The sequence below is a fragment of the Pipistrellus hanaki genome (assembly GCF_964339955.1).
Source record: "Pipistrellus hanaki genome assembly, chromosome: 4".
NCBI lineage: Eukaryota > Metazoa > Chordata > Mammalia > Chiroptera > Vespertilionidae > Pipistrellus > Pipistrellus hanaki.
Window position 1 is genome coordinate 99,006,377 of NC_140506.1, and position 22,010 is coordinate 99,028,386.

The following is a 22,010-nucleotide window of genomic DNA, read 5'->3' on the forward strand; positions in this document are numbered from 1 at the left end:
TCAAAATAAACCAAAAAGAAATCTAGTGAGCAAAATAAACTGATGAATAAAATAGAATCAGAGGCACGGGAACATGGAACAGGCTGAGGAATCTCAGAAGGGAGGGAGGTAAGGGGGTGAGAAGAGATTAACTAAATATCTTATATGCATACGTGCAATACCTATGGACACAGACAATAGGAAGATGAATGCCTGGAGCGGGGCAGGAACTGGGTGGAGAGGAACAAGGGGGGGAGGGGGGAATTGGGGGGGAAGAGGGACATCTCTAATACTCTCAACAATGAAGATTTTAAAAGGAAAAAAGAAAGTTTTCATGGAAGGACGAGTTATAGAGCTATGGGCAAGGTGTTGGGAAACCAGAGATGAATCATGTCTTGGCCATAACCAGTGACTCACAAATAAAGGCTTCAAAGCACCTGGACTCTGGGGATTTCCCTCTCTTGCTGTGCGTGGAACTCTGAGCCCATTATGTGGAGGAGCTTCCGGAGGCCCACAGGAGAACTGAAGTGCCACCAGCCTGCCAGCCTTCCATCACACCACTGAGGCTGTTCCAAGAGACCGTGATACTGTGATCAATAATACGAAATACTATTATTCATCCCATTTCTGGCCCACAGCTCCTAAAACCCTAGGGATTGCCTGTAATGACAGGAATGAAGGTGTCTTCTGTTATGTTGAGGTGACTTTTAGAAAGGACACCTGGATGGGGGCTGGCTGCCAGAGGAACCATGTGATTTCAGGGTTGGAACTTCCAGTCCCAACCCCTGACTTCCGGCAAGGGGAGAGGGTCTTAAGAATGAGTTCAATCGCCCATAGCCAAAAATTTAAGTCTATTGTACTGATGTGATGAAACCTCAAAAAAAAAAACCCAAGAGGACGGGCTTTGGTGAGCACGTGGAGATGTGGGGATAGTGGCACCGGCAGAGAACACGGAAACTCAGGGCCCCTTCCCATAGACGCGCAGCTCTCCCATCGGGCTGCTTCTGAGCTGTGTTCTTCCATAATAAACTGCTAATCTGGTGAGCAAATTGGTTTCCTGGGCTCTGTGAGCTGCTCTAGCAAATTAATTGAATTCAAGGAGGGCGTCATGGGAACCTCTGATTTAAAGCCAGCCCGTCCGAGGTAAAGGTGAAACCGTGGACTTGGAACTGAGAGCCTGTTTGGAGGGGGTCGCTGGAACCTTTGATTTGTAGCTGGGTATTCAGAAGCACAGGTAACAACCTGGGTTTGCGATGGGCGTCTGAAGGGGTGAAGGGACTGAGCCCCAACCTGTGGGGCTGATGCTGTCTCCAGGTAGGCAGTGTCAGGATGAACTGAATCACAGGGCACCCACAGGTGTCTGAGAACTGCTTGGTGCTGAGGAAGCCCTCCCTCACCCACCGGAATGGGTACCAGACCCCGGTTAGTGGTCCCGCACCAGCCAACACTGAGAGCTTGGCAGAGATCAGCTACCCAGGCCAGGTCAGAGGAGTCCCCCATGCAGCACAGACCCATGAGAAATAGTAAGTGACTCTGGTTTTTAGCGACTGCATTTTGGGATTGTCTGTTACACAGCAAAGGCAGCAGACACAAGTGGCCGTGAGAAGCACCTTGCCAGCACTGGAGCCTCCATTCCAGGGCGGAAGCCCATGTCCCAGAAGCTCTTCTCCCATCCCCGCATCCTTCCCGCGAGCTAACCTCTTTTTCTGCTCCTCATCAGAGTTGGATGCTCTCGCTTTCAATTAAAAAGCTCGTGAAGCTTTACTCTTTCTCTGTGATCCCATACGGTTTAAAACAAACAGAAATCCTTCATTCCTAGAGTTTAAAGTAATTTCCCCGTGAAACCTATTAGACTGGGGCTTTGGGAGGAAATCATTTCTTGGGCAATGTTCTCATTTCTCTCTTGATTATTCCCCGATTCTGGTTTTCAATTTCTTCTTCAGACAAAAGTGGCAATTTAAAATTTCCTGGAAAATCATTCATTTCTACCAGATCTTCAAACATATTAGCATTTATCTACATACCCTTTTAAATATGTAAATATAACATATTCTTGCTAAATTTCCTTCTACTTTCCTTTTATTAAATCTTCAACATGGAGCACCATCTTCCTTTATAAATACTTCTCCATGAAGCTGGGCCTGACCAAGAAACACGAAGGGTGCACCCCGTGCGAGCCCACCGCAGGGAACTGCCGCGTTAGTGATGGAGCCAGCAGGGCCAGGGTATTAACAATGGATTTTATCCAGCACCTTGATTATATATCACTAGAATTACTTCTAAAACCATAAAATATTGAATAAAGCATTTTTTTATAAACCTAAAAAATCCTTTTGTCATACCTGGCACAGAGCCCCCACTCAATAAATATTATTATCAACTCCTCCTCCAAGGCAGTCAGAGGGGCCTCTAGCCCTTCTTGAACTGGAAGATTCTCCTCCGGGTAGTGAGAGAGTGAGAAACCACTTGTGGAGTGCCTCCCGTGTGCCAGACACTATTGTGGATGTAGCTCATCAGTCTCTTCACAAGGCCACGTAGGACCCTCTGAACGGCACCAAAACCTGTGCATCTGCCATGACGTCAGAGGTTCTGCTCTCAGTGGCCTTTCGAGTCAACAAGACCTGCAGTAGGCTTATCAGAGAGCCTTTTTTCCCAGGAAGAGTGAAATCTGGTTCTCCACCATCCAGCAGGACACTAGCAAACACAATGCACAGGCTGAAAAGCCCTGTGCATTGGCGCAGGCTCCTTGCTCTTCTTGGACCCACCCTGTGAACAAGCCAGAGCGAGCCAGCTGGAGGGCGCAGGCCACATGGAGAACCACAGCTCCCAGGCCAACAACTTGCTCACTGCCAGTCCTATGAGCCGAGCCGTCCTAGATCATCTAGCCACCAGATAGCCAGCAACACAGGAGAAACTGAATTCTGTGCCCAGGGCAAGGGCCTCATTTGACTCACCCTAGTCCCAGACTTCAGAGACAACTCCTCTCTCTCTTGTTCTGAGAAGATCTCTCTGGAGGCTGTGTATGTGGACAGCATTATAAGTGATGGGCACTATAAATGATGTGTAACTGTAATGTCCATACATGCTGCTTGAAATGGTCCAAGAGACAAAGGGTTGAGAGCTCCCAGACAGGGAAGAGACCAGGAACCAGGAGGGTATGGCAGGTGACCAGAAGTACCAGCCAGGACTCTGTCATGGAGGTCCTTCAATGGGGGTGCCCATATATGTCGATTCCCATTGGCACTGACTACCTGGGTCAGTAGTTGAGCTCACTGGGACAGTGCATGGTCCGTAAAGTTCCTCAGGCAGACTAATGTTCCGTGCCTTGGACCTATCTGTAGAAGACGAGGTTCTAAGATCCAGCATGTTCCTTAGCTCAGGCTGGGCTTGGAAAAGCAGAGGGTCAAGGGCAGAGCCCAGCACGTTCCTTTTTCGTGGACGGAGACTGTGCTTTACTGCTCCATGAACTTGCCACACCAGCTCTCCAAGGTCACACAGGAGGAGGGCACTCCTCCAAGCCTGCGTGAGCCTGAGGGGCAGCCAAAGAGAGCCTGGCCAGGTTGGTGCGCAGGTGTGGACAGATCTTTAATCATGCCTCTGATCATGGACAAAGAAAGGTCAATGAACTGGGAATCAAATCAATTCAGCTGTCTGGACCAATTCATCATCCTTGATGCCAACCAACCTTCTTGGAACTGTGCCCAGAGATGGGATCATCCCAGGTAAGCTGCCAAATCCCGAGCATGGAAGCTGCAGGGTGCTTCCTGCTCTCCCCACGCCGAGGTGATGGGTGGCTGCGCCATGCCGTGCATACAAAGAGGGATGCCGCCGAAACCGGTTTGGCTCAGTGGATAGAGCGTTGGTATGCGGACTGAAAGGTCCCAGGTTTGATTCCGGTCAAGGGCAGGTACGTTGGTTGAGGGCACATCCCCGGTAGGGGGTGTGCAAGAGGCAGCTGGTCGATGTTTCTCTCTCATCGACGTTTCTAGCTCTCTATCTCTCTCCTTTCCTCTCTATAAAAAAATCAATAAAATATATTTAAAAAACAAACAAACAAAAAAAAAAAAACAAAGAGGGATGCCTACCCCCCATGGGGCCGAACACTGCCAGGAAGCACTGCCAGGTGGCAGCAGAGAACCTGCTCAGTCTTCCCGCTACGCCATGGACCGTTTCCTTGCTGCCTGCTGTCATCACCTCCTCCACACACAGCTCTTGCCAGGTACCAGGCTGTCCTGGGTGCTGTTACTGATATTTACACATGGGATGCTAATAAAGACTCTCCGGTAGGGGCCCTAATTTTATCCATCTTCAGCGAAGGAACCTAAGGCACAAAGGTCACACATATTTGAGCCTGCGAATGCTCAAATGTGTGATTTCTAACCGGTTCTCAATATTTCTTCCCTAGTTTTCTTCTGAGAGACCACCTCTCCGTGACTCTCAAATTATGGGAAAGGCACAGGGCCCTCCTTTCCAGGAGCAGACACAAGACAGATCTGGCCAATCAGCACAGCCATCCTTCTGGCTGCATGTGACTCACGGTCCAATGAGACTTCAACTCTTCTCCCGGGAGCTGCAGCCATGAGGATACATAAGAAGAGGGGCGCTGCAGCTAAAAAGAAACAGGTCCCTGAGGTTGAAACCAAGACAGGAGGACGGAGCCGAGACATGAAGAAATAGAGTCCTGAGGACCTCACATCCGCACTCGGATCCAAGTGTCTGAAGCCAACCTACTCCTGGACTTTTCAGTTTCAGGGACAAAGAATTCCTCTTTCACATAAGCCAATTTGAGCTAAGTGTCTGTCTTAGGCAACAGAACAAGTCAACAAATACAGGAGTTGGAAAAAGTAGGTTTACAGTTGTTAGTATGGAAAATAATACAATTATTTATATCCTCTCTAATAAAAGAGAAACATGCAAATTGACCATAACTTTGCTACACCCACAAGCCACACCCACCAACCAATCAGGGCGAGTATGCAAATTAACCCAACAAAGATGTCAGTTAATTTGCATATCCAGGCCAGAGTGAAGACTGAAGACAGTATAGAAAGAAGCCAATCGCTGAAGAAGGGAGCAAAGCTGCAGAGAAACAAGCAAGCAGGGCTGTGGAGAAGGAAGGGAAGCAGGCGAGGCGGTGGAGACAGCAGCAGGAAGCCCTACTGCAGGAATCTTCCTGCAAGGGGCCTCTAGTGTGTGTATGTGTGTGTGTGTGTGTGTGTGTGTATGACCCTAATATGCAAATAGACCAAACAGCTGAACAAACGGTCACTATGACATGCACTGACCAACAGGTGGTGCACATAGGGCATGGCAGGATGGTGAAGCAGGTATGGCAGGTATGGCAAGCTCATAGGGCGCCAGATCAAGGCAGGGTGCCAGTCGCTGTCATGGGGCAAGTCTCTAGTGGTTACTGAAAATTCTTTGCTCCCACATGCCTTGGTCCCACCCGGAGCTCACACCTGCTGCTGGCTCCCGGAGCCAGCCCTGAAGTCAGCGGGTGTGAGTGGGGCTGGAGCCATCAGTACATGGAAGCCGCAGCAGCAGGAATGGGGCTGTCTGCAGACAGATGACCTGGGTCGTGGCAGGAGTGCCTGGGAGGGGGCACAGAGGATGGACCAAGACTCGCCCCTGTGCCCACTGGAGCCTTGCAGCCTACAGTTCCTTTCAAAGTGTATGAATTTGTGCACAGGGCCCCTCATTAATTAATATTACAAGAGTGTACGCTTTCGTGTACTCCAATTGTAACACAACTTTGCCCACCTGCACAGACAGGCTGTGGAAACAACACCCCTTAGCTGCTCCTGAGTACCCAGCCTCCATCTGCAGGAACGTTCAGAGCAGCAGAGTGGGACCAGGCTACCCCCCAAACTTCCCTGCCTGTTTGCCTGGGGATGAGAGAGCAATTGCACTAGAGGGTCAGGGAGCGTGATCTGAGGGAACTTGACAATTGTCCCTCCCACCTTCGTCTCTGCAGACAGGCCAGTAAGGACTGTTGGCTCCATGATGCTTAGAGTTCTTAACTCCAAGTACCAGTTTCCAGGCAGAGCAACTGCAGCATGAGCTCTCAAGTGTTCGTGTTGCTGTGGCAACAGAAATGCCTCTGATTTGCAGGGACGTGGTGGTAAGTGACTATTTGTGAGAGGTTACCAAGAGTCAAAGAAATTCAATGCCATAAGGTGGCCACCACTCTGAAGGCAGATGTCAGGTCTAAGTGGGTAAGAATAGGACCAATAATGGACAAAATCCATGTAGAGAATTCTGGAGGGTGAACCAAAACAGGACAAATAAGAGAACTAGGGGGACAACTGCCCAGTGGGTACCCTGGATGCAATTCATTACTGGGCGGTGGAAGGCTGTACATGGTGGGAAATCCTCCTGGGGAAGTTTAAGACTTCACAAGTCCTCGTGCTGAGCGTCTTATCGCACATACACAGTCTGGCATCAGGAACTCAGGGTTGGCTCATTAGCTTATCAATGTCACAGTGACTGGGGTTCCTTCCTCTCTGCCATGCTCAGGATGTCAGCCACGCCTCCCTCACCACCCTAAAGGAGCTATCACAACCACAAGCAGGACGAGAAAGAGATGTCTTCTCTTATCAGAAAGGACAGCCCTGTCTAGAAGCCTACCCAACTTCCACTCCACACCCCACTGGGCAGAATTCGGTCACATGCTCATTCACTAGCCACAGAGCTGTGGGAAAGCAAGTTGCCAGGCGTCTCAGCTCCTAGCATGAAAGATGCCTGTGCCAGAGAGTGAGGGCCACAAATGGCTGCCGGGAGGCAATCAACAAGGTACCCAAATTCACATAAACTCTTACCGGCCCTAGCCAGTTTGGCTCAGTGGACAGAGTGTCAGCTTGTGGACCATGGTTCGATTCCAGTGAAAGGCATATACTTGGGTTGCAGGCTCCTCCCCAGCCCAGGCCCTGGTCAGGGCTCATGCAGGAGGCAACCAATCAATGTGTTTCTCTTACATTGATGTTTCTCTCTGACTTTCCCTCACTCTTCCACTCTCCCTAAAAATCAAAGGAGAAGTATCCTCATGTGAGGATTAACAATAACAACAAAAAACAAAAAACTCTCATACCAAGAGTTCTGCCATACATAACCTCATGGTATCCATATCATCATTCACTGAACATGTTCCCTAAATCAATACACCTTTGGTTTACCTTGACTTAGGTAGGAAATTTTACATCCCTATTACAAAGGCAAAACCACTACTAGATACATTTTTCCAATCCACGTTAAAATAAATTCATAATGATTAAAGCAAGAATTATTTGCCTGCTTTGCCTAGGAGCATCCCTGGTCTCTCTCGTAGTAGTCATACTGTGGGGTACATAGTTACAGGACAAAGTCATGTCCTTCTCGTTCCTGGGCCTGATATCAGCATTTCCCGAGTGAAGAGCCACCAAGGGCCTGCATGGAAGGTGCCATGCCTACCACCTTTCCCCAGGGGTGGGAACAGCTCGGCCCCACCCACCACTCTCCAGCTGTCAAGACGAGAAGACACTCATGAAACTTTTACATAATCTTGTTAACCAATGTCACCCCAATAAACTTAATAAAAATTCGCAAAGACATTTAGCAACATCACAGTATGAGGACTAGCTGGTTTCCTGTACAATCACACCCCTGCCCAAAATGTTTTGTTTTTTCCATTAAAATGAAAAATGTCCCAGAGGCTATAAGGACCTCTATGTGCCTTGGCACGAGACCATCCCCACTTCTTTATTCACAGGGTCCTCACTCACGATGACCATGGACAAAGAGAGGTGACCGGTGCCCGTTACTTACATCAGAGGCTGGACCCTTGTCGGCGCCTGGGCAGGAGAACGTGACAAATTCATGGCACCGCTTGTGCACAACAAAACAGCAGACTGCAAGAGAAAATAAGGGGAGGAGGCGGGGGGGAGGAGAGGGAGGGAGAGAGGAGAGGGAGAGAGAGATGGTTAAAACCTGAACTTCACGACAACTAAAGGCTTTATGGCAAAGTAACAATGCTTTGGCTTCTGCCCCTATCCTAGCTGAAGTCAAACTGGGTACACTGATGTTAGGTCTTTCAAACTAGTTAACTTCCTAAAGTAACTTGGTCCAGAAGATTACATATACTCCACATCACACTCCCTGAGCATCAGTTACATTGCCGAGTTTGGGAACAGAACGCTGTTCCTTAGATCGGACAGCATGAGAAGCTGCTGGCATGCGTCAGGCTCATAACACACAACAAACACGTATACATAAACACTAGAATGGCACATAGAGAGAGGCAGGTCATAAAGGGCATGTGGAAACAGAGGAGCAGGAGACCCGCCCCATCTCACCCAGGAGCAATGCTCAGCAGGTGGGAGAGTGGGAGGAATGAGCTGTGATATTTACACTCCCAAACACATACACACATACCCTGTATTTGAGTTTGTCTGAGTTAAATGCATCAGTGCATGGCTCTGCTATTTGGGGATTGTGTCACTTGGGCAAAGAGGAAGTCAGAGAATGTATACAACATAACACAGATTTTTTTTTATTCGTATCTTCCTTTGTAGTTTTGTTATTCAAATCACCTTAAACAAACTCTAGACTGTGGGTTCCTGGAGGACAGGGCCCATGTTAAAAGAAGAGCATCTTCCTTTTCTAGTTTATTCTATTTTTCAATAAGAATTTTACATTCAGTATTACTTTGTATTATTTTCAGGTGTACTGAAGGTTGCCAGAGGGGAGGGGGTTGGGGAATGGGTGTAAACGGGGAAGGGATTAAGAATTACAAACTGGTAGTTACAGAATAGTCACACGGATATAAAATACAGCATAGGGAATATAGTCAATAGTGCTGTAATAACTATGTATGGTGTCAGATGGGTGTGAAATTTATCTGGATGATGACTTAATAAGTTATGTAATGTCTAATCATTGGTTGTATACCTGAAACTAATATAATATTGTATATCAACTATAATTTAAAAATAAAAAATTATTTAGGCCCCGACCAAAGATAGCCAAGATGGTGGTGTAGGTAAATGCCAGTACTTGTCACCTCCCACAACCACATCAAAATTACAACTAAAATACAGAACCACCTGAAACATGGCTGAATGGAAGTCCTACGACTAAAGAAAGCACATCAAGACAAAAGAAGGGTGGAGGCGAGGTACAGGCTGGTCCCACTCCCCGTGTGGCATGATTTCAATCAGGAGGGATGTTGTGATGGCAAAGGCCTCCCATTAGGAGCAAGGAGTCCCAGCCCAACAACAGACCCTCAGCCCAGGGTTCCAAAGCTGGGAAGAGAAGTTCCCTAACTTTGGGTTGTAAGAACCAGCAGGGACCATGGAACAGACTGATATACCTCAGTGTGGGATTGGGTGACAAAAAGAGATAAGCCAATGAAGTTATATGCATATCCCATAGACACAGGTAATAAGATGGTGAAGTTGGGAGGGGGGCATAGGGAGAGGGTCTCGAAGGAAGTGGGGAAAGGCAGAAAATAAGAGATATCTGTAATACTATCAGCAATAAAACATACATTAAAAAAAAAAAAAAAAAAAAAAAAAAACAGCGGGGACTTTGGCTGAGTGACACGGAGACTGCTAGAATCTCAGACAGTTCCTCTCAAAGGAACTGAGCACAAACTTACATAATCCCACTCCCTCTGAGTCCCCAAACTGGGCAGTGGCTTTTGGGGATCAATGGACATACTTGGCGGAACTGAGCTGTCTGGCATTGGGGCAGGAACTCAGGGGTGGCTTTCTCGCAGACAGGGGTGCTTGCAGGGGTCATAGTTCTTATTCTGGGACCTCCCCTGTCACAGAGCTGACTGGCAGCCATATCTGAATTTCCCTCAGTGTGTCCCATACTGCTGGCTCCCTCTGGTGATTCCCTGATACCCCCACCCCATCCAATTTGCAGCCCCACCCAAGCTGTTTGCAGCAGCTTTTCCACATGAATGGCCTGTACTGACTCATGCTTCAGACTTTCCTAAAACTAACTCAAACAAGCAGCAGCCAGAGTCAGCGTGCCCCAAACCTATCAATAAGAGGCCTAAAACCCAGCAGTAGCCTTAGCCTGTCTTGCTTCACAGCTGGATCTCACCTGGGCCCTTCCTAGCCCAATATAAGTAGCAGACATCTGCAGATCTCTTTGTAGCTCCTGCTGAGTGGCTCCAGACAGTGGATGACTTTGCACCTCCTGGGAGGCCTTACAGCCAATGCACCCAGTGGACAGCTTCAGACCATATGAGATTACAACTCTACACATCCACAGCAACACAATCCACGGGCAGACTCAGTAAAATACCAAAGCTCCACTGAAGCAAGTCTTGCTCCCTATGGATATCTCCTGCACAGCAGATCAATTCCTCCAATTCCCAGTGACACCAATAACAATCAAGGCTCGACTACAACAAGACTGTGACACCTACTACACAAGGCCACTCTACCAATTCCAGAAGACATTAACAGCTCTACCTAATATACAGAAACAAACACAGGGAAGCAGCCAAAATGCAGAGACAATGAAACATCATCCTATCTAATAAAGAGGGATTATGCAAATTGACTGTCACACCATAACAAAGATGGTTGCACCTACAGCAGAGGCAGGGATCCTGTAACACAAGATGGCTGCACCCAGACTCAGACAGGAGGAAAATTTTCATATGTATTTTACTAATTTTCTTTCATCTCTAACACATCTATTATAGAGAAAGGGCAAATAGCAGTATTAAAATAGTTCCTCTAATTAATTTCCTTTTAATGTGCACAAATTTCATGCACCGGGTCACTAGTATATTATAAAAGACCAATATGCAAATCAACTGAACGACAGAATGGCTGGTTGCTATGATGATCACTGACCACCAGGGGGCAGACACTCAAGGCAGGAGCTGCCCGCTGGTGGTCAGTGCATTTCCACAGGGGAAACACCACTCAGCCAGAAGCAGTGCTAAGGAGCAACAAGCTCTGGCTGGTGAGCACAGCACTGGTAGCAGGAGCCTCTCCCACCTTCGCTGCAGGCGGACAGTAAGGACCGAAGGGTCCCAGACTGCAAGAGTGATGTCTGACTGCCAGCTTAGGCCGAATCCCCCGGGGGAATATGGCCTAAGCCAGCAGGCATATATCCCCCAAGGGGTCCCAGTCTGTGAGAGAGTGCAGGCCAGGCTGAGGAACACCCCCCTCTACCCCCCTACCCCCCACTGCCCCCAGTGCACAAATTCATGCACTGGGCCTGTAGTGTTACAAATAAAAGAAATGGAAGCAAGAAAACTACTGGATACAGAGTTCAAAACAATGGTTATAAGGTTACTCAAGAATCTTAATGAGAGCTACAAGGAAATCAAAGAGAGCTTCAAGGGACTTAGTAAGACTTTCAAGGATCTTAATGAGAATGTCAGAGATATTTTTAAAAAGTCAGTCAGAAATTAATCGTACACTAACTGAAATAAATAATAATTTATTGGGATTTGACAGTAGAGTAGAGGATTCCAAGAATCAAATCAATGACTTGGAGTATGAGAAAGCAAAAAACACTCAATCAGAAGACAAAAAAAAAAAAATCCAAAATATGAAGATAATGCAAGGAGCTTCTGGGTCAACTTCATGTGTTCCAATGTTTACATTATGGGGGTGCCAGAAGGAGAAGACAGAGAGCAAGATATTAAAAACCTATGTGAAGAAATAATGACAGAAAATGTCCCCTACCTGGTGAAAGAAATAGACTTACACAACTAGGAAGCATGGAGAGTCCCAAACAAGAGGAATACAAAGAGGCCCACACCAAGACACATCATAATTAAAATGTCTAGGGTTAAAGACAAAGAAAGAATCTTAAAAGCAGCAAGAGAAAAGCAGTTAGTTACCTACAAGGAAGTGCCCTATGACTGTCAGCTGATTTCTCAACAGAAACTATGCAAGCCAGAAGGGCGTGGCAAGAAATATTCAAAGTGATGAACAGCAAGAACCTACAACCAAGATTACTTCACCCTGCAAAGTTAACATTCAGAATTGAAGGTCAGATAAAGAGCTTCATGGACAAGAAAAAGCTAAAGTTCCTCACCACCAAATCAGTATTAGATGAAATGTTGAAAGGTATTCTTTAAGAAGAGGAAGAAGGAAGAAGAACAACAAAAATATGAACAATAAAATAGCAATAAATGCATAACTGTCAACAATTAAATCTAAAAATCAAAATAAACCAACAAGAAATCTAATGAACAATAGAAACTGATGAATAAAATAGAACCAGAGGCATGGAACATAGAACAGACTGACGAATCTCAGAGGGAAGGGAAGCAGGAGGATGAAAAGAGATTAACTAAATATCTTATATGTATATGGGCAATACCTATGGACACAGACAATAGGAAGATGAAGGCCTGGGGCTGGTCAGGAACCTACGGGCAGTGGGGGAGGGGGTAGAAAGGGACAACTGTAATACTCTCAACAATAATTTTTTTTTTTAATTCTCTAAAGTCAGCCCTAACTGGTTTGGCTCAGTGTATAGAGCATTGGCTGCGGACTCAAGGGTCCCAGGTTCGATTTTGATCAAGAGCATGTACCTTGGTTGCAGGCACATACCCAGTATGAGTGTGCAGGAGGCAGCTGATCGATGTTTCTAACTCTATATCACTCTCCCTTCCTCTCTGTAAAAAAATCAATAAAATATGTATTTTTTAAATTGTCTAAAGTCAAAAATAAATACATAAAAGCTATAAAATTAAAAACATAACTGCAAGAGGAAAAAAAGTAGGACAGAGGAGAAACTTAAATACTCAAAGAGATTTAAGAAACATATAAACTAAGTGGAATATATGGGTTTCTGATCCTAATTAAAGGCAACAACTAGTTCAAAAAGTATGAGATAATGTCAGGAAAAACTCCTTCTGATGATGTGAAGGGATTATTATTACTGATATCAAGCAGAAAGAGTGAAAGAGAAAGATTGCCAACAAGGAAACAGAAATGGTTTTATCATCAGATTTCTCATTAGCAATTGTGAATTCTTGAATATGACAGAGCAAGCAATATCTTCAGAGGTTAAGGAAAATCCATTTTGAACCTACAAAACATTAAAGTAAAAGTACAAAAGGAAGACAATTCGAGAGCACAAGAACTTAGAATTTTTACTTCCTACAACAGAAGTGTGTGTGTGTGTGTGTGTGTGTGTGTAAGTGAAGAAAGGAGATGTAAGAAATAGTGGTGAGAGGACAGACAGGTCTAGGAGAGAGGAGGGATTGGGTGGAAGGACTCTGGAATATGTGAGGCCCTTGTCTTCCTCGCCAGGAGATTACGGGTACTAAGAAAGGCCACATGGGATATTAGAAGGTTGAATATGTGTGTCAACACTTGAGAATAAGAAGAGAAAGATATGTGTAACTTGCAGATCACTAAAAGGTAAAACTGGACAAAGAAAACCATCAACTGCATTTCCAAAGAGCCCCACCCGCCCAGGTTGCCATAATATCACTCTGGGGTGTGGTTTGTTTGTTACTTTTATATGGCATCACTTGCATTTCAAGCTCTTTAATCCTCTGGAATTCCTGGGTATCTGATGTGGCATGGGACTCGAATTTGCCGTATTTTTCCAAGCGGCAATCAGTTGTCCCAGCATCTTTTATTGAATGATTCATCCCTTCCTCGCTGATTTCAAATGCTGGCTTAACCAGATGCTAAGTAATTCTGCACTCTGGAGTCTGCCTCTGGGCTTCTGCTCTGTCTCCGGTCTGTCCGGTAATACAGCAATGTAAGTTCTAATTGTATTAATCCGGGCATCGGTCTTCCCTCGTTATCCTTATTTTCAACATTACCTACATTTACTGTTCCGAATGAACTCTGGAATCAGATGGCCAAGCTTATTAAAATACCAATGGAATTTCTGCTGGAATTGTATTCAGTCAGTCTCCCCACCCCCCAAAATTTATTGGAACTTGGACTGACATTGTCTTACATTTAGAAATTACACTGAAGATAACTGACACTTTTACATCGTCTTTCTATCAGGAATCGGGTGTCTCCTGGTTAAAATCTTACTTTACATCTCTAATAAAGGCTTTAATATCCTCGGTAGGTGCCTCACACTTCTCCTTTGTGTTATCTGAGGGACCCCCTTTTTGCTATTGTGATTGCTAATATTTTTCCAGCTTGTTTTCCAACTGGCTATTGTTTACAAATGGGAAAGCAATGAGTTGTCAGTACTGTATGTTTATTTTGTAAGCAGCTTTTAAACTCATTTTTCTGAGCCATGTTTCCTTTGAGTTTCCCAGGTAGAGAATCATAGTATTCCACATAATATTTTTTTCCTCTAGTAGGAATGCCTTTTCTTTTACCTTTACCATATTTTACACCTAGAACTTTCTGAGCAGAGTGGGATAGAGGTGACAACAGCAGGAAGTCCCGCCCATTCTGAGCCTCTGCCAGCTCTACCTGTCCATCACTGTCTCTCAAACCAGCTTTGGGAATTTATATTTTTTCTTGGAAACTGTCTGTAGTGTCTTCCATTATAAGGTTAGTCTCTCTGTTTTCTCCCAGGTCTGTCTTCTCTGTTGTCTATTTTATTATCCTATCATTTTAAAGAAGCAAATCGTGGATGTATTTTTCAGTGCTACTGTTTTTTTTCCAACTTTATTAATTGCTACTTTTATTTCTCCTGCTTATTACATTTGCCCTACCTCTCTTATTTTTATTCCTTGCATTATTTACTGGTTAGGAATGTTTTAAGTTTCTAAGTGGTCTATTACGGTTTTCATTTCTCCTTGGCACAGAACTACTTATGAAAGTTGTTACTCGCCCAGAACCCCCATTTACCAGAAGTTGCTGTAGTCTAAACCTTTCTTCAAAATATCAACTATGATTTCATTCATCCTTACTCTCTGTGAGGGAGGGAAGCGGCTCGTCTCTAGCTACCCGGGGTCTACCACACTCTTGGCACATAACTGATATGTGGTAAATAAGTGTTTGGTGAATGAATGAACGAGAAAAGGAATGGCATTAGCCACAGCAAAGGAAGAAGCCCGACCAACCTCACCGTAAATGAATCCCTGGATGGCCGTCCACAGCACCATGGACAGCGGTGGCCGCACAGGCCGCTGACCAGCAGCCAGTAGCAGAGAGAAACCACCCCCACAAGAGACATCAGTGGCCGGTGACCTGACTCCACCCCACACCGGCTGCAGAGGAGCAGGGAACAGACTTGGGAAAGAGAGTAAGTTTCTGGTGCAGGCACTTCCTTTACACGATGTGCTTCTGAGAAGCTGCAGATCCAATTTCCCATTAACGAAAGCACTTCAAAGAAAAGCAGTAAGGCTGGCTATTTAAAGAAACAAACTAAACCTTTCGTGATACAAATAAACACCCCCTCGTTTCTGTTTGGTAAATTCAGGGTAAGACCAGCTTTTCTTAAATAAGAGGCAACACTTCCTGACTGCGGAACCTGTGCCAGGTCCTACTCGGAGCAGGTGCTGGCAGGAGCCCAGGGTTCCTGGAGGCCCGGCTCCCGCGGCAAGTCCTTGCTCTGCAGAGCGAAACTCGCAGCCCACCTCCATCCAGCCTGCCCCTTCCTCAGGTCCGCACACGGGGCCCCAGCTCAGACGCCTGGGGTTCCGGTGGGAGGACACATGCTCGACCTGTTTAACGGGAAAACTGCTACTCAGCTCCACAGAGAACGAGCCCCACGGCCACGCTCCGTCCGCTGCTGTCCCTTCTCCAGGCTGAGATGAAGCCCAGGCCGGCGTGGCAGGCAGCACAGCGCCTCCCGCCTCCCCAGAGTTGCGGTCCTCACCGCGGGAGCGTGGGACCAGGTGTGACTCTGGCACCTCGCATGGCAGAATGGACTTCGCAGGTGTGATTCAATTAAGGACCTTGAGATGGGGGTCGTCCTGGACCGTGCTGCGGGCCCAGAGGAATCACAAGGATCCTTGTCCGAGGGAGGCGGCAGGGGTGGGGGGATTTGGAAGCGGAGGTTGAGGAGCTGCACTGCCGGAGAGGATGGATGCTGGCGGCTCCGGCAGCCGGAGAGGCCTGGGGAAGGAGGGCACCCCTGCGACGCCTTGATTCCAGCCCCAGTTAGACGGCTGGCCTCCCTCCGCACGGCAAGGCCAGGCACCTGGTCACCGAAGCCACTCGGTGTGGGCAGTGGCCCAGCCACCCTCGGAGCCAAATGGACCAGTCAAGGCCCCGGAGCACAAACCACAGTCACGAGTCTTGGGGAGTCTCTGCCCCAAGAAAGCACGGGGACCCCGACTCACACCACACTGCACCCCACCCCCACATTCCACCCACCACCACAGTGCAGCCACTGTATTCCGGAAAGAACTGTCAGGCCATCAGAATCCTATTGTTTTTTGTTTTGTTTTTAGAGTTGATCCGCCTTTCACCCTGTCTCTCTGGGGTCGCAGTGGAAAGCTGACATCTCTGGGAAACCATCTTTGCCCCTAAATCCACATCACCCTGCGATGGGACGTCTGGGTGCCTGGGTGAAGCACAGGGGGCCCTGAGCACCCCTCCCCCTACCCCTCAGGCCCAGCGGGCCGGCCCCCGGGTCAGGTGGGCAGGCTAAACCACCCACTTCCCCGGCCTCTCCGATTCTGTTTCCTCCTCCAAAGTGGCGGTCACAGAGCTCCCAAGGGACAGCCATGCCAAGTGCCTGGGCGTGCCCGGAGCTGGAGCCACGTGCACACCCAGCCTGGCCTTCTGGGAGGACCCTCCCCGTGCGGAGCTGACTCCGTGTCCACGCACAGGCGATGCTCCCCAGACGCCGTCCCAAACCCTCTCCATGGCCACGGCAGAGCGGCCGGTCACCGTGTCCACCCGACCCTGCCTGCCTCCCCGGCCGTGCTGCCTGCCCTGCCAGGGCTCTCCATCCAGGCCCGGTGCTGGGCAGACAGGGACGCTGGCGCTCAGACAGCACCGTCGGTCTGAGGCGTCCAGGAGTCAGTGGCAGCTTCCGCGTCGGAAGCAGACGTGTCCTCGGAGCCTCAGCTTCCACAGCGCAGCTCCCCATCCAGCTCACCGCCCCAAAGAAGAGGCCACCCTCGCCTGGCTCCACCCTCCAAGGCCACGCTCGCCCGGCTCCCCTGACATAAAGCCCGGCTGCACTCCCACCGTGAGGATCGGCGTCAGGGCTTGTGCCGGGATCTTCAGGAGAGAGGCGCCCTTCCCGGGAGTGTTGCTAAGCTGCAGGGAAGCGGGTCTGCCGGCTCCGTCTTCACGGAGGGAAGGCTTTTCTGAGAACGAAGCCAGCAGAGAAAAGCAGAGCGAAGAGGTGTCCGATGACCGCACCAGAGCACCTGCCCCGCCGGGCCTGGGAGACCCCGCGACTTTCCTGCGAGCGCACAGACCCCTCTTTAAATAAATAAACCCACTGAATGGAGGGTCTGTCTCTGAGACCAAAGACTTCTGACTCGCACGCCAAAGGTGAGAAGTTGGAGAGTGGGCAGTGAGGGCCCCCTTTCCTCCCGTGTCTCCTGTATTCCTGTAAATAAACCACTTTCCTTTTTTAAATGGGGCTTTCGTATTAGGAGCGCTCAGTCCGATCAGCGCTGGAACAGGAAAGCTGTGATGCAGCGCGCCCCACCTCCTCAATTCCAGACGCACAGCCTCGCAGACAGCTCATCCAGGAGCCGCTCGGTAAGAGAAGGCCAGGACACAGGCCTGAAGGCCGCCCGGCCTCGGGCACCTGTGACTGGGCTTCTGGTCAAGGCACATCTGCCTGCCAGTGAGTTCCCAGCGCTTCACCCCGCCTGCCATTCCTGGCTCCTGCTCTCAGTCCTGAAGGCGGGGCCACACAGCACAAGGCCAAGTCCTTTCTTGACATGACAGAGTTCTATCCACCAACTTGTGCTTCTGAAGCTAGGGGTGGCTTGAAGCCCAGAGACAAATTCATGTTGATCTCAGTCCCCCAACTCACTCTAAAAAGCAAACAGAAAGCTTGGTCCTTACTCTGCATGGGCAGGGGGCCTGCTATGCGAATATTGCAAAAATCACCAAATCAAAGACAGGCCCCTGGAGACCCGGAGATTGCAGGGCGGCTGGTGGCTCTGCCTGTCCACCCACCCCCTTCTTCTGGAACTGGCCTGCTGATTCTCCTCTGGGAACCGGCCTTCCTCCGCAGCACGCAGTCCTGGTGGGACTGTCGGTCAAGGTGCGCAGCCCTTCCTCGCTGAGAGGTGGCCATGTGATCCAAAATCATCCAATCACACTTTTTCTCCTGCGAATTTGCTTCTTGAATCAATGGTGTCCCGTGGGAAGGTGGCCCATTAGTTCCTGCCACTCAATCTAAGAGCTACTCTGGACCCTGCACTTTCTAAGGCCTGGCATTGCATGAACAGAACTCTGTACGCTCCCCTTGATTTTATAAGACAACCAGACGCAATTTCTGTTGCTTACAAGAACCTAACAACCCTAGACAATCTAGAGACATCTAATCTCCAAAGCTGATGCCAACGTCCTTGCCACCACATCCCTGAGAGTCACCAAGCTTCTCACTGCCCACTCCGCCAATCTAATACTAGAAAGTCCTTCCGGCTGCATGTGGGCTTCCCTGTGCCTCCCGGTTCCTGCCCTCAGGGCCACACCTTCCTTTCCTGGTTCCACCTCCTGCTCCCTCCACCCAAGCCTATTGGAATTCCTCAGACTCTGTCCCAGGTGCTGATCTCCTCACTGTGGACTCTCCTCAGGCCATCTTGTCAACCCATAAGACTTCCCACTCTGTTCATGCTGCTGACGCCCACATCTGGTCTTCTCCCTGGAGCCCCACGCCCAGCCAGCCACCTCCTACCTCAGTGCCACCATTTGGACATCAAACGAACCCAAGTCCTGGTTCTTCTGTCTCACTTCTCAGGATGACTCGGCATCACTCTCCCTAGGAGCCCCCGATTCCTCCCTCACCACCACTCCTCACTTCTAATTGCCAATCCTGTCAAAGCCAACCTCAGATTATCACTCAGAACCAGCCAACTGCCCTCAGAAAGAAGGCAGCCACAATGCCCTAGCTGGTTTGTTTCAGTGGATAGAGCGTCGGACCATGGACTGAAGTGTTCGGGGTTTGATTCTGGTCAAGGGTATGCATGATTCCTGGCCCTGGTCAGCGTGCATGTCTCTCCTACATCAGTGTTTCTTTCTCTCTCTCTCTCTCTCTCTCTCTCTCTCTCTCTCTCTCTTTCTCTCTCTCTCTCTCTCTCTCTCTCTCCCCTCCCTTCCACTATCTCTAAACATCAATGGAAAAATCTTCCTGTGAGGATTAACAAAAAACACAACCCACAGCCACTGTGTGTTCTCTGAACCCGTTTACCTGACTTTTACCATCCCTCAGATCTCAGACTAAGTGGTACTTCCTCAGAGTCTTCCCTGACCCTCTAGCCTAGGAAAACAAGACACATTCCTTGGTCTTCACCTCTCCAAGCCACTTTATTTTTTCAATAATAAAATGTGAATAAAAAGAGTTCCTAACTATGCAACCTAGCTGCCCATCTATAGATGAATAAATAAAGGAGGTGTGGTATGTATATGAAATGCTATGGAATATTATGCAGTAATAAAAAAGACTAAAACCTTGCCATCTGTGATAACATAGATGGATCTAGAAGGTATTATGCTCAGTGAAATAGCCAGAGAAAGACAAATTCCAAATGATTTCACATATATGTGGGATCTAAAAACAATACAAAACAAAAGCAGACTCTAAAAACAGAGGCAAGGGATGGTGACCAAAGGGAGGGGGTGAGGGGAGAATTGAAAAGGGGAAGAGGATATAGTCAATAATCCTATATAATAAAAGGCTAATATGCAAGTCGACCAAACGGCAGAACGACCAGTCGTTATGATGTACACTGACCACCAGAGGGCAGATGCTCAACACAGGAGCTGCCCCTGGTGATCAGTGTGCTTCCAGGCTCACAGCTGGCAAGCGCAGCGGCAGTGGATCAGGTCTAAGCCATCAGTCAGACATCCCCCTGAGGGCACCCAGACTGTGAGAGGGCACAGGCAAGGCTGAGGGACCCTGAGTCCGAGTGCATGAATTTCATGCACCGGCCTCTAGTATTGTAATAAGTTCACATGGTGACAGTGACCACTGGAATTAGTGGGGCAATCACACTATATGGCATAAAAGTGTCAAGTCACTGTATAACTGAACCAGTATTAAGATTGTAAGCCAACTATATAATATTTTAAAAATTTAGAAAAAGTTCCTACTCATAGAGTTGCTGAGAGTTTAAATGCAACAACATATTAAACACTTTAATAGAAAAATAAGCCTAACACAATAACTGGCACAAAGTATGTTCATCATAAATATTAGCTATGCCCTAACCAGTTTGGCTCAGTGGATAGAGCTTCAGCCTGTGAACTGAAGGGTCCCAGGTTCCATTCCAGTCAAGGGCATGTACCTTGGTTGAGGGAACATCCCCAGTAGGGGGTATGCAGAAGGCAGCTGATCGATGATTCTCTCTCATCTGATGTTTCTAACTCTCCCTTCCCCTCCCTCCCTCTCTGTAAAAAAAAATCAATAAAATATATTTTTAAAAATAAATATTAAATAAATAAATATTAGCGATCACTTTTGTTCTTGTTATTACTAATAATAATAATAGCTCTCATCCCCCAACTGTTACGTCCACTGGGCAGCAGAACCACAGGCTCTGGTCACGCCCACATCCCTAGTCTCAGGGCCCTCCCATGACTGATGGTGCAGATCTGAGGCCGACAGCCATGCCTCCCCATCTCCAGCAGCCCCGGCCCCCCCCAAACACTCCCTTCCCTCCCAGTACATCTGAGCCTTCAGGACACAGCCTCCTCGCCATCACCCGGTGCCCAGAGGCGCAGGAAAATCAGCAACACGTCCTCCTGCTGAGACTTGCTGCTTGCTTTCTTTTCTATTTGACTCAGTCACCTGAGGGTAGAAAATTTAAGTCCAGAAAAACACTGGGCGGAAAATACATAAAATGTTGACAGTGGCGATAGTTATCTCTGGTTACAAGAGCCTCAGGGTTTTGTTCTTCTGTGATTCTGTGTCTCCCTAATATTCTAAAGTAACAAAGCTAACTGTCAGCTCCCCAGGCATCATTCAATACAAGAAAGTGTGCGTTTTGGATGTACAGCTCGATGAGTTTGACAGATGCATGACACCTGTGTGATTACCATCACAGTCAGGACACAGGCCCTCTCACCACCCCAGTTCTCTTTGCCTTTTTACAATCAGTTCCCTCGCCCCACCCCCAGCCTTGGGCAGCTGCCAATCTGCTCTGTTCCTCTATCAGTGTTTCCCAAAGTGTGGCACCCCAGGGGTACGGGAAGAGTTTGGTGGGGGTACGCCTCGCACCGGAGTCTGGTGGGGATATGCACTGCACCGTGCTTAGCTGCGCCTAATTCTACGTTCTCATGAGTACGAGGGGTACTCAGCATTACGAAAATTATAGAAGGGGTACACATATCAAAAGTTTGGGAAACACTGTCTAGATTAACGGAACCACACTATGTATATTTTGTCTGCCTTCTTTCACTCAGAGTAATGTCTTAATTATTGATTGCAGTTGCCAATATCAGTAGTTAGTTTTTATATATGGTTATCCTAAAGTTTGTTTATCCATTCATATATTGATCAACACTTGGGTTTTTTCCCAGGTTTCTGGCTATTAAAATAAAACTGCTATGAACATTTATTTATGTCTTTGTGTGGGCATGTAACTTATGTTGCTAATACCTAGAAGCAAAATGTCTGTGTCATCCGTTAACTCTGTGTTTAACTAAAAAAAAGCTGCCAATGTTTTCCCAAGTGCTTGTGCCACTTTATTTTTTAGAGCGAAAACAATCCAATACGTTATTTTAATGGGTTTACATGCCTGTTGGCGTCTCAGCAGGAAATGGAATTCACCCTGGATGTTCAATTAAAGGCACTGACAGCTCACAGCCACAGAGAGCTGTACCACACCTAGGCCGCGGTTTAATCTTGTGAAATAACGTCCGAACCGCCGGAGAGAGCTGGAACCGAGGGAGAGGGCACCTGCCGGGCTGCCGCTCCCCGGCCAGAGGCGGAGGAGGAGCGGA

The 22,010-nt window shown here is 47.9% G+C and overlaps 1 protein-coding gene across 3 annotated transcripts in view; it reads right to left on the reverse strand.

Annotated features, from left to right (window-relative positions):
- Positions 1 to 22,010, reverse strand: part of PRKCB (protein kinase C beta) — a 266,693-nt gene that overhangs the window by 124,302 nt on the left and 120,381 nt on the right. For all 3 annotated transcript variants that reach the window (XR_014794935.1, XM_084882730.1, XM_084882729.1), the window contains exon 3: positions 7,780 to 7,862. Coding sequence is in view for 2 of the 3 variants with exons in the window: in XM_084882730.1 (XP_084738856.1) it covers positions 7,780 to 7,862 (83 nt within the window). In the remaining variant the exon portion in view is untranslated. The remainder of the gene's footprint in view (positions 1 to 7,779; positions 7,863 to 22,010) is intronic.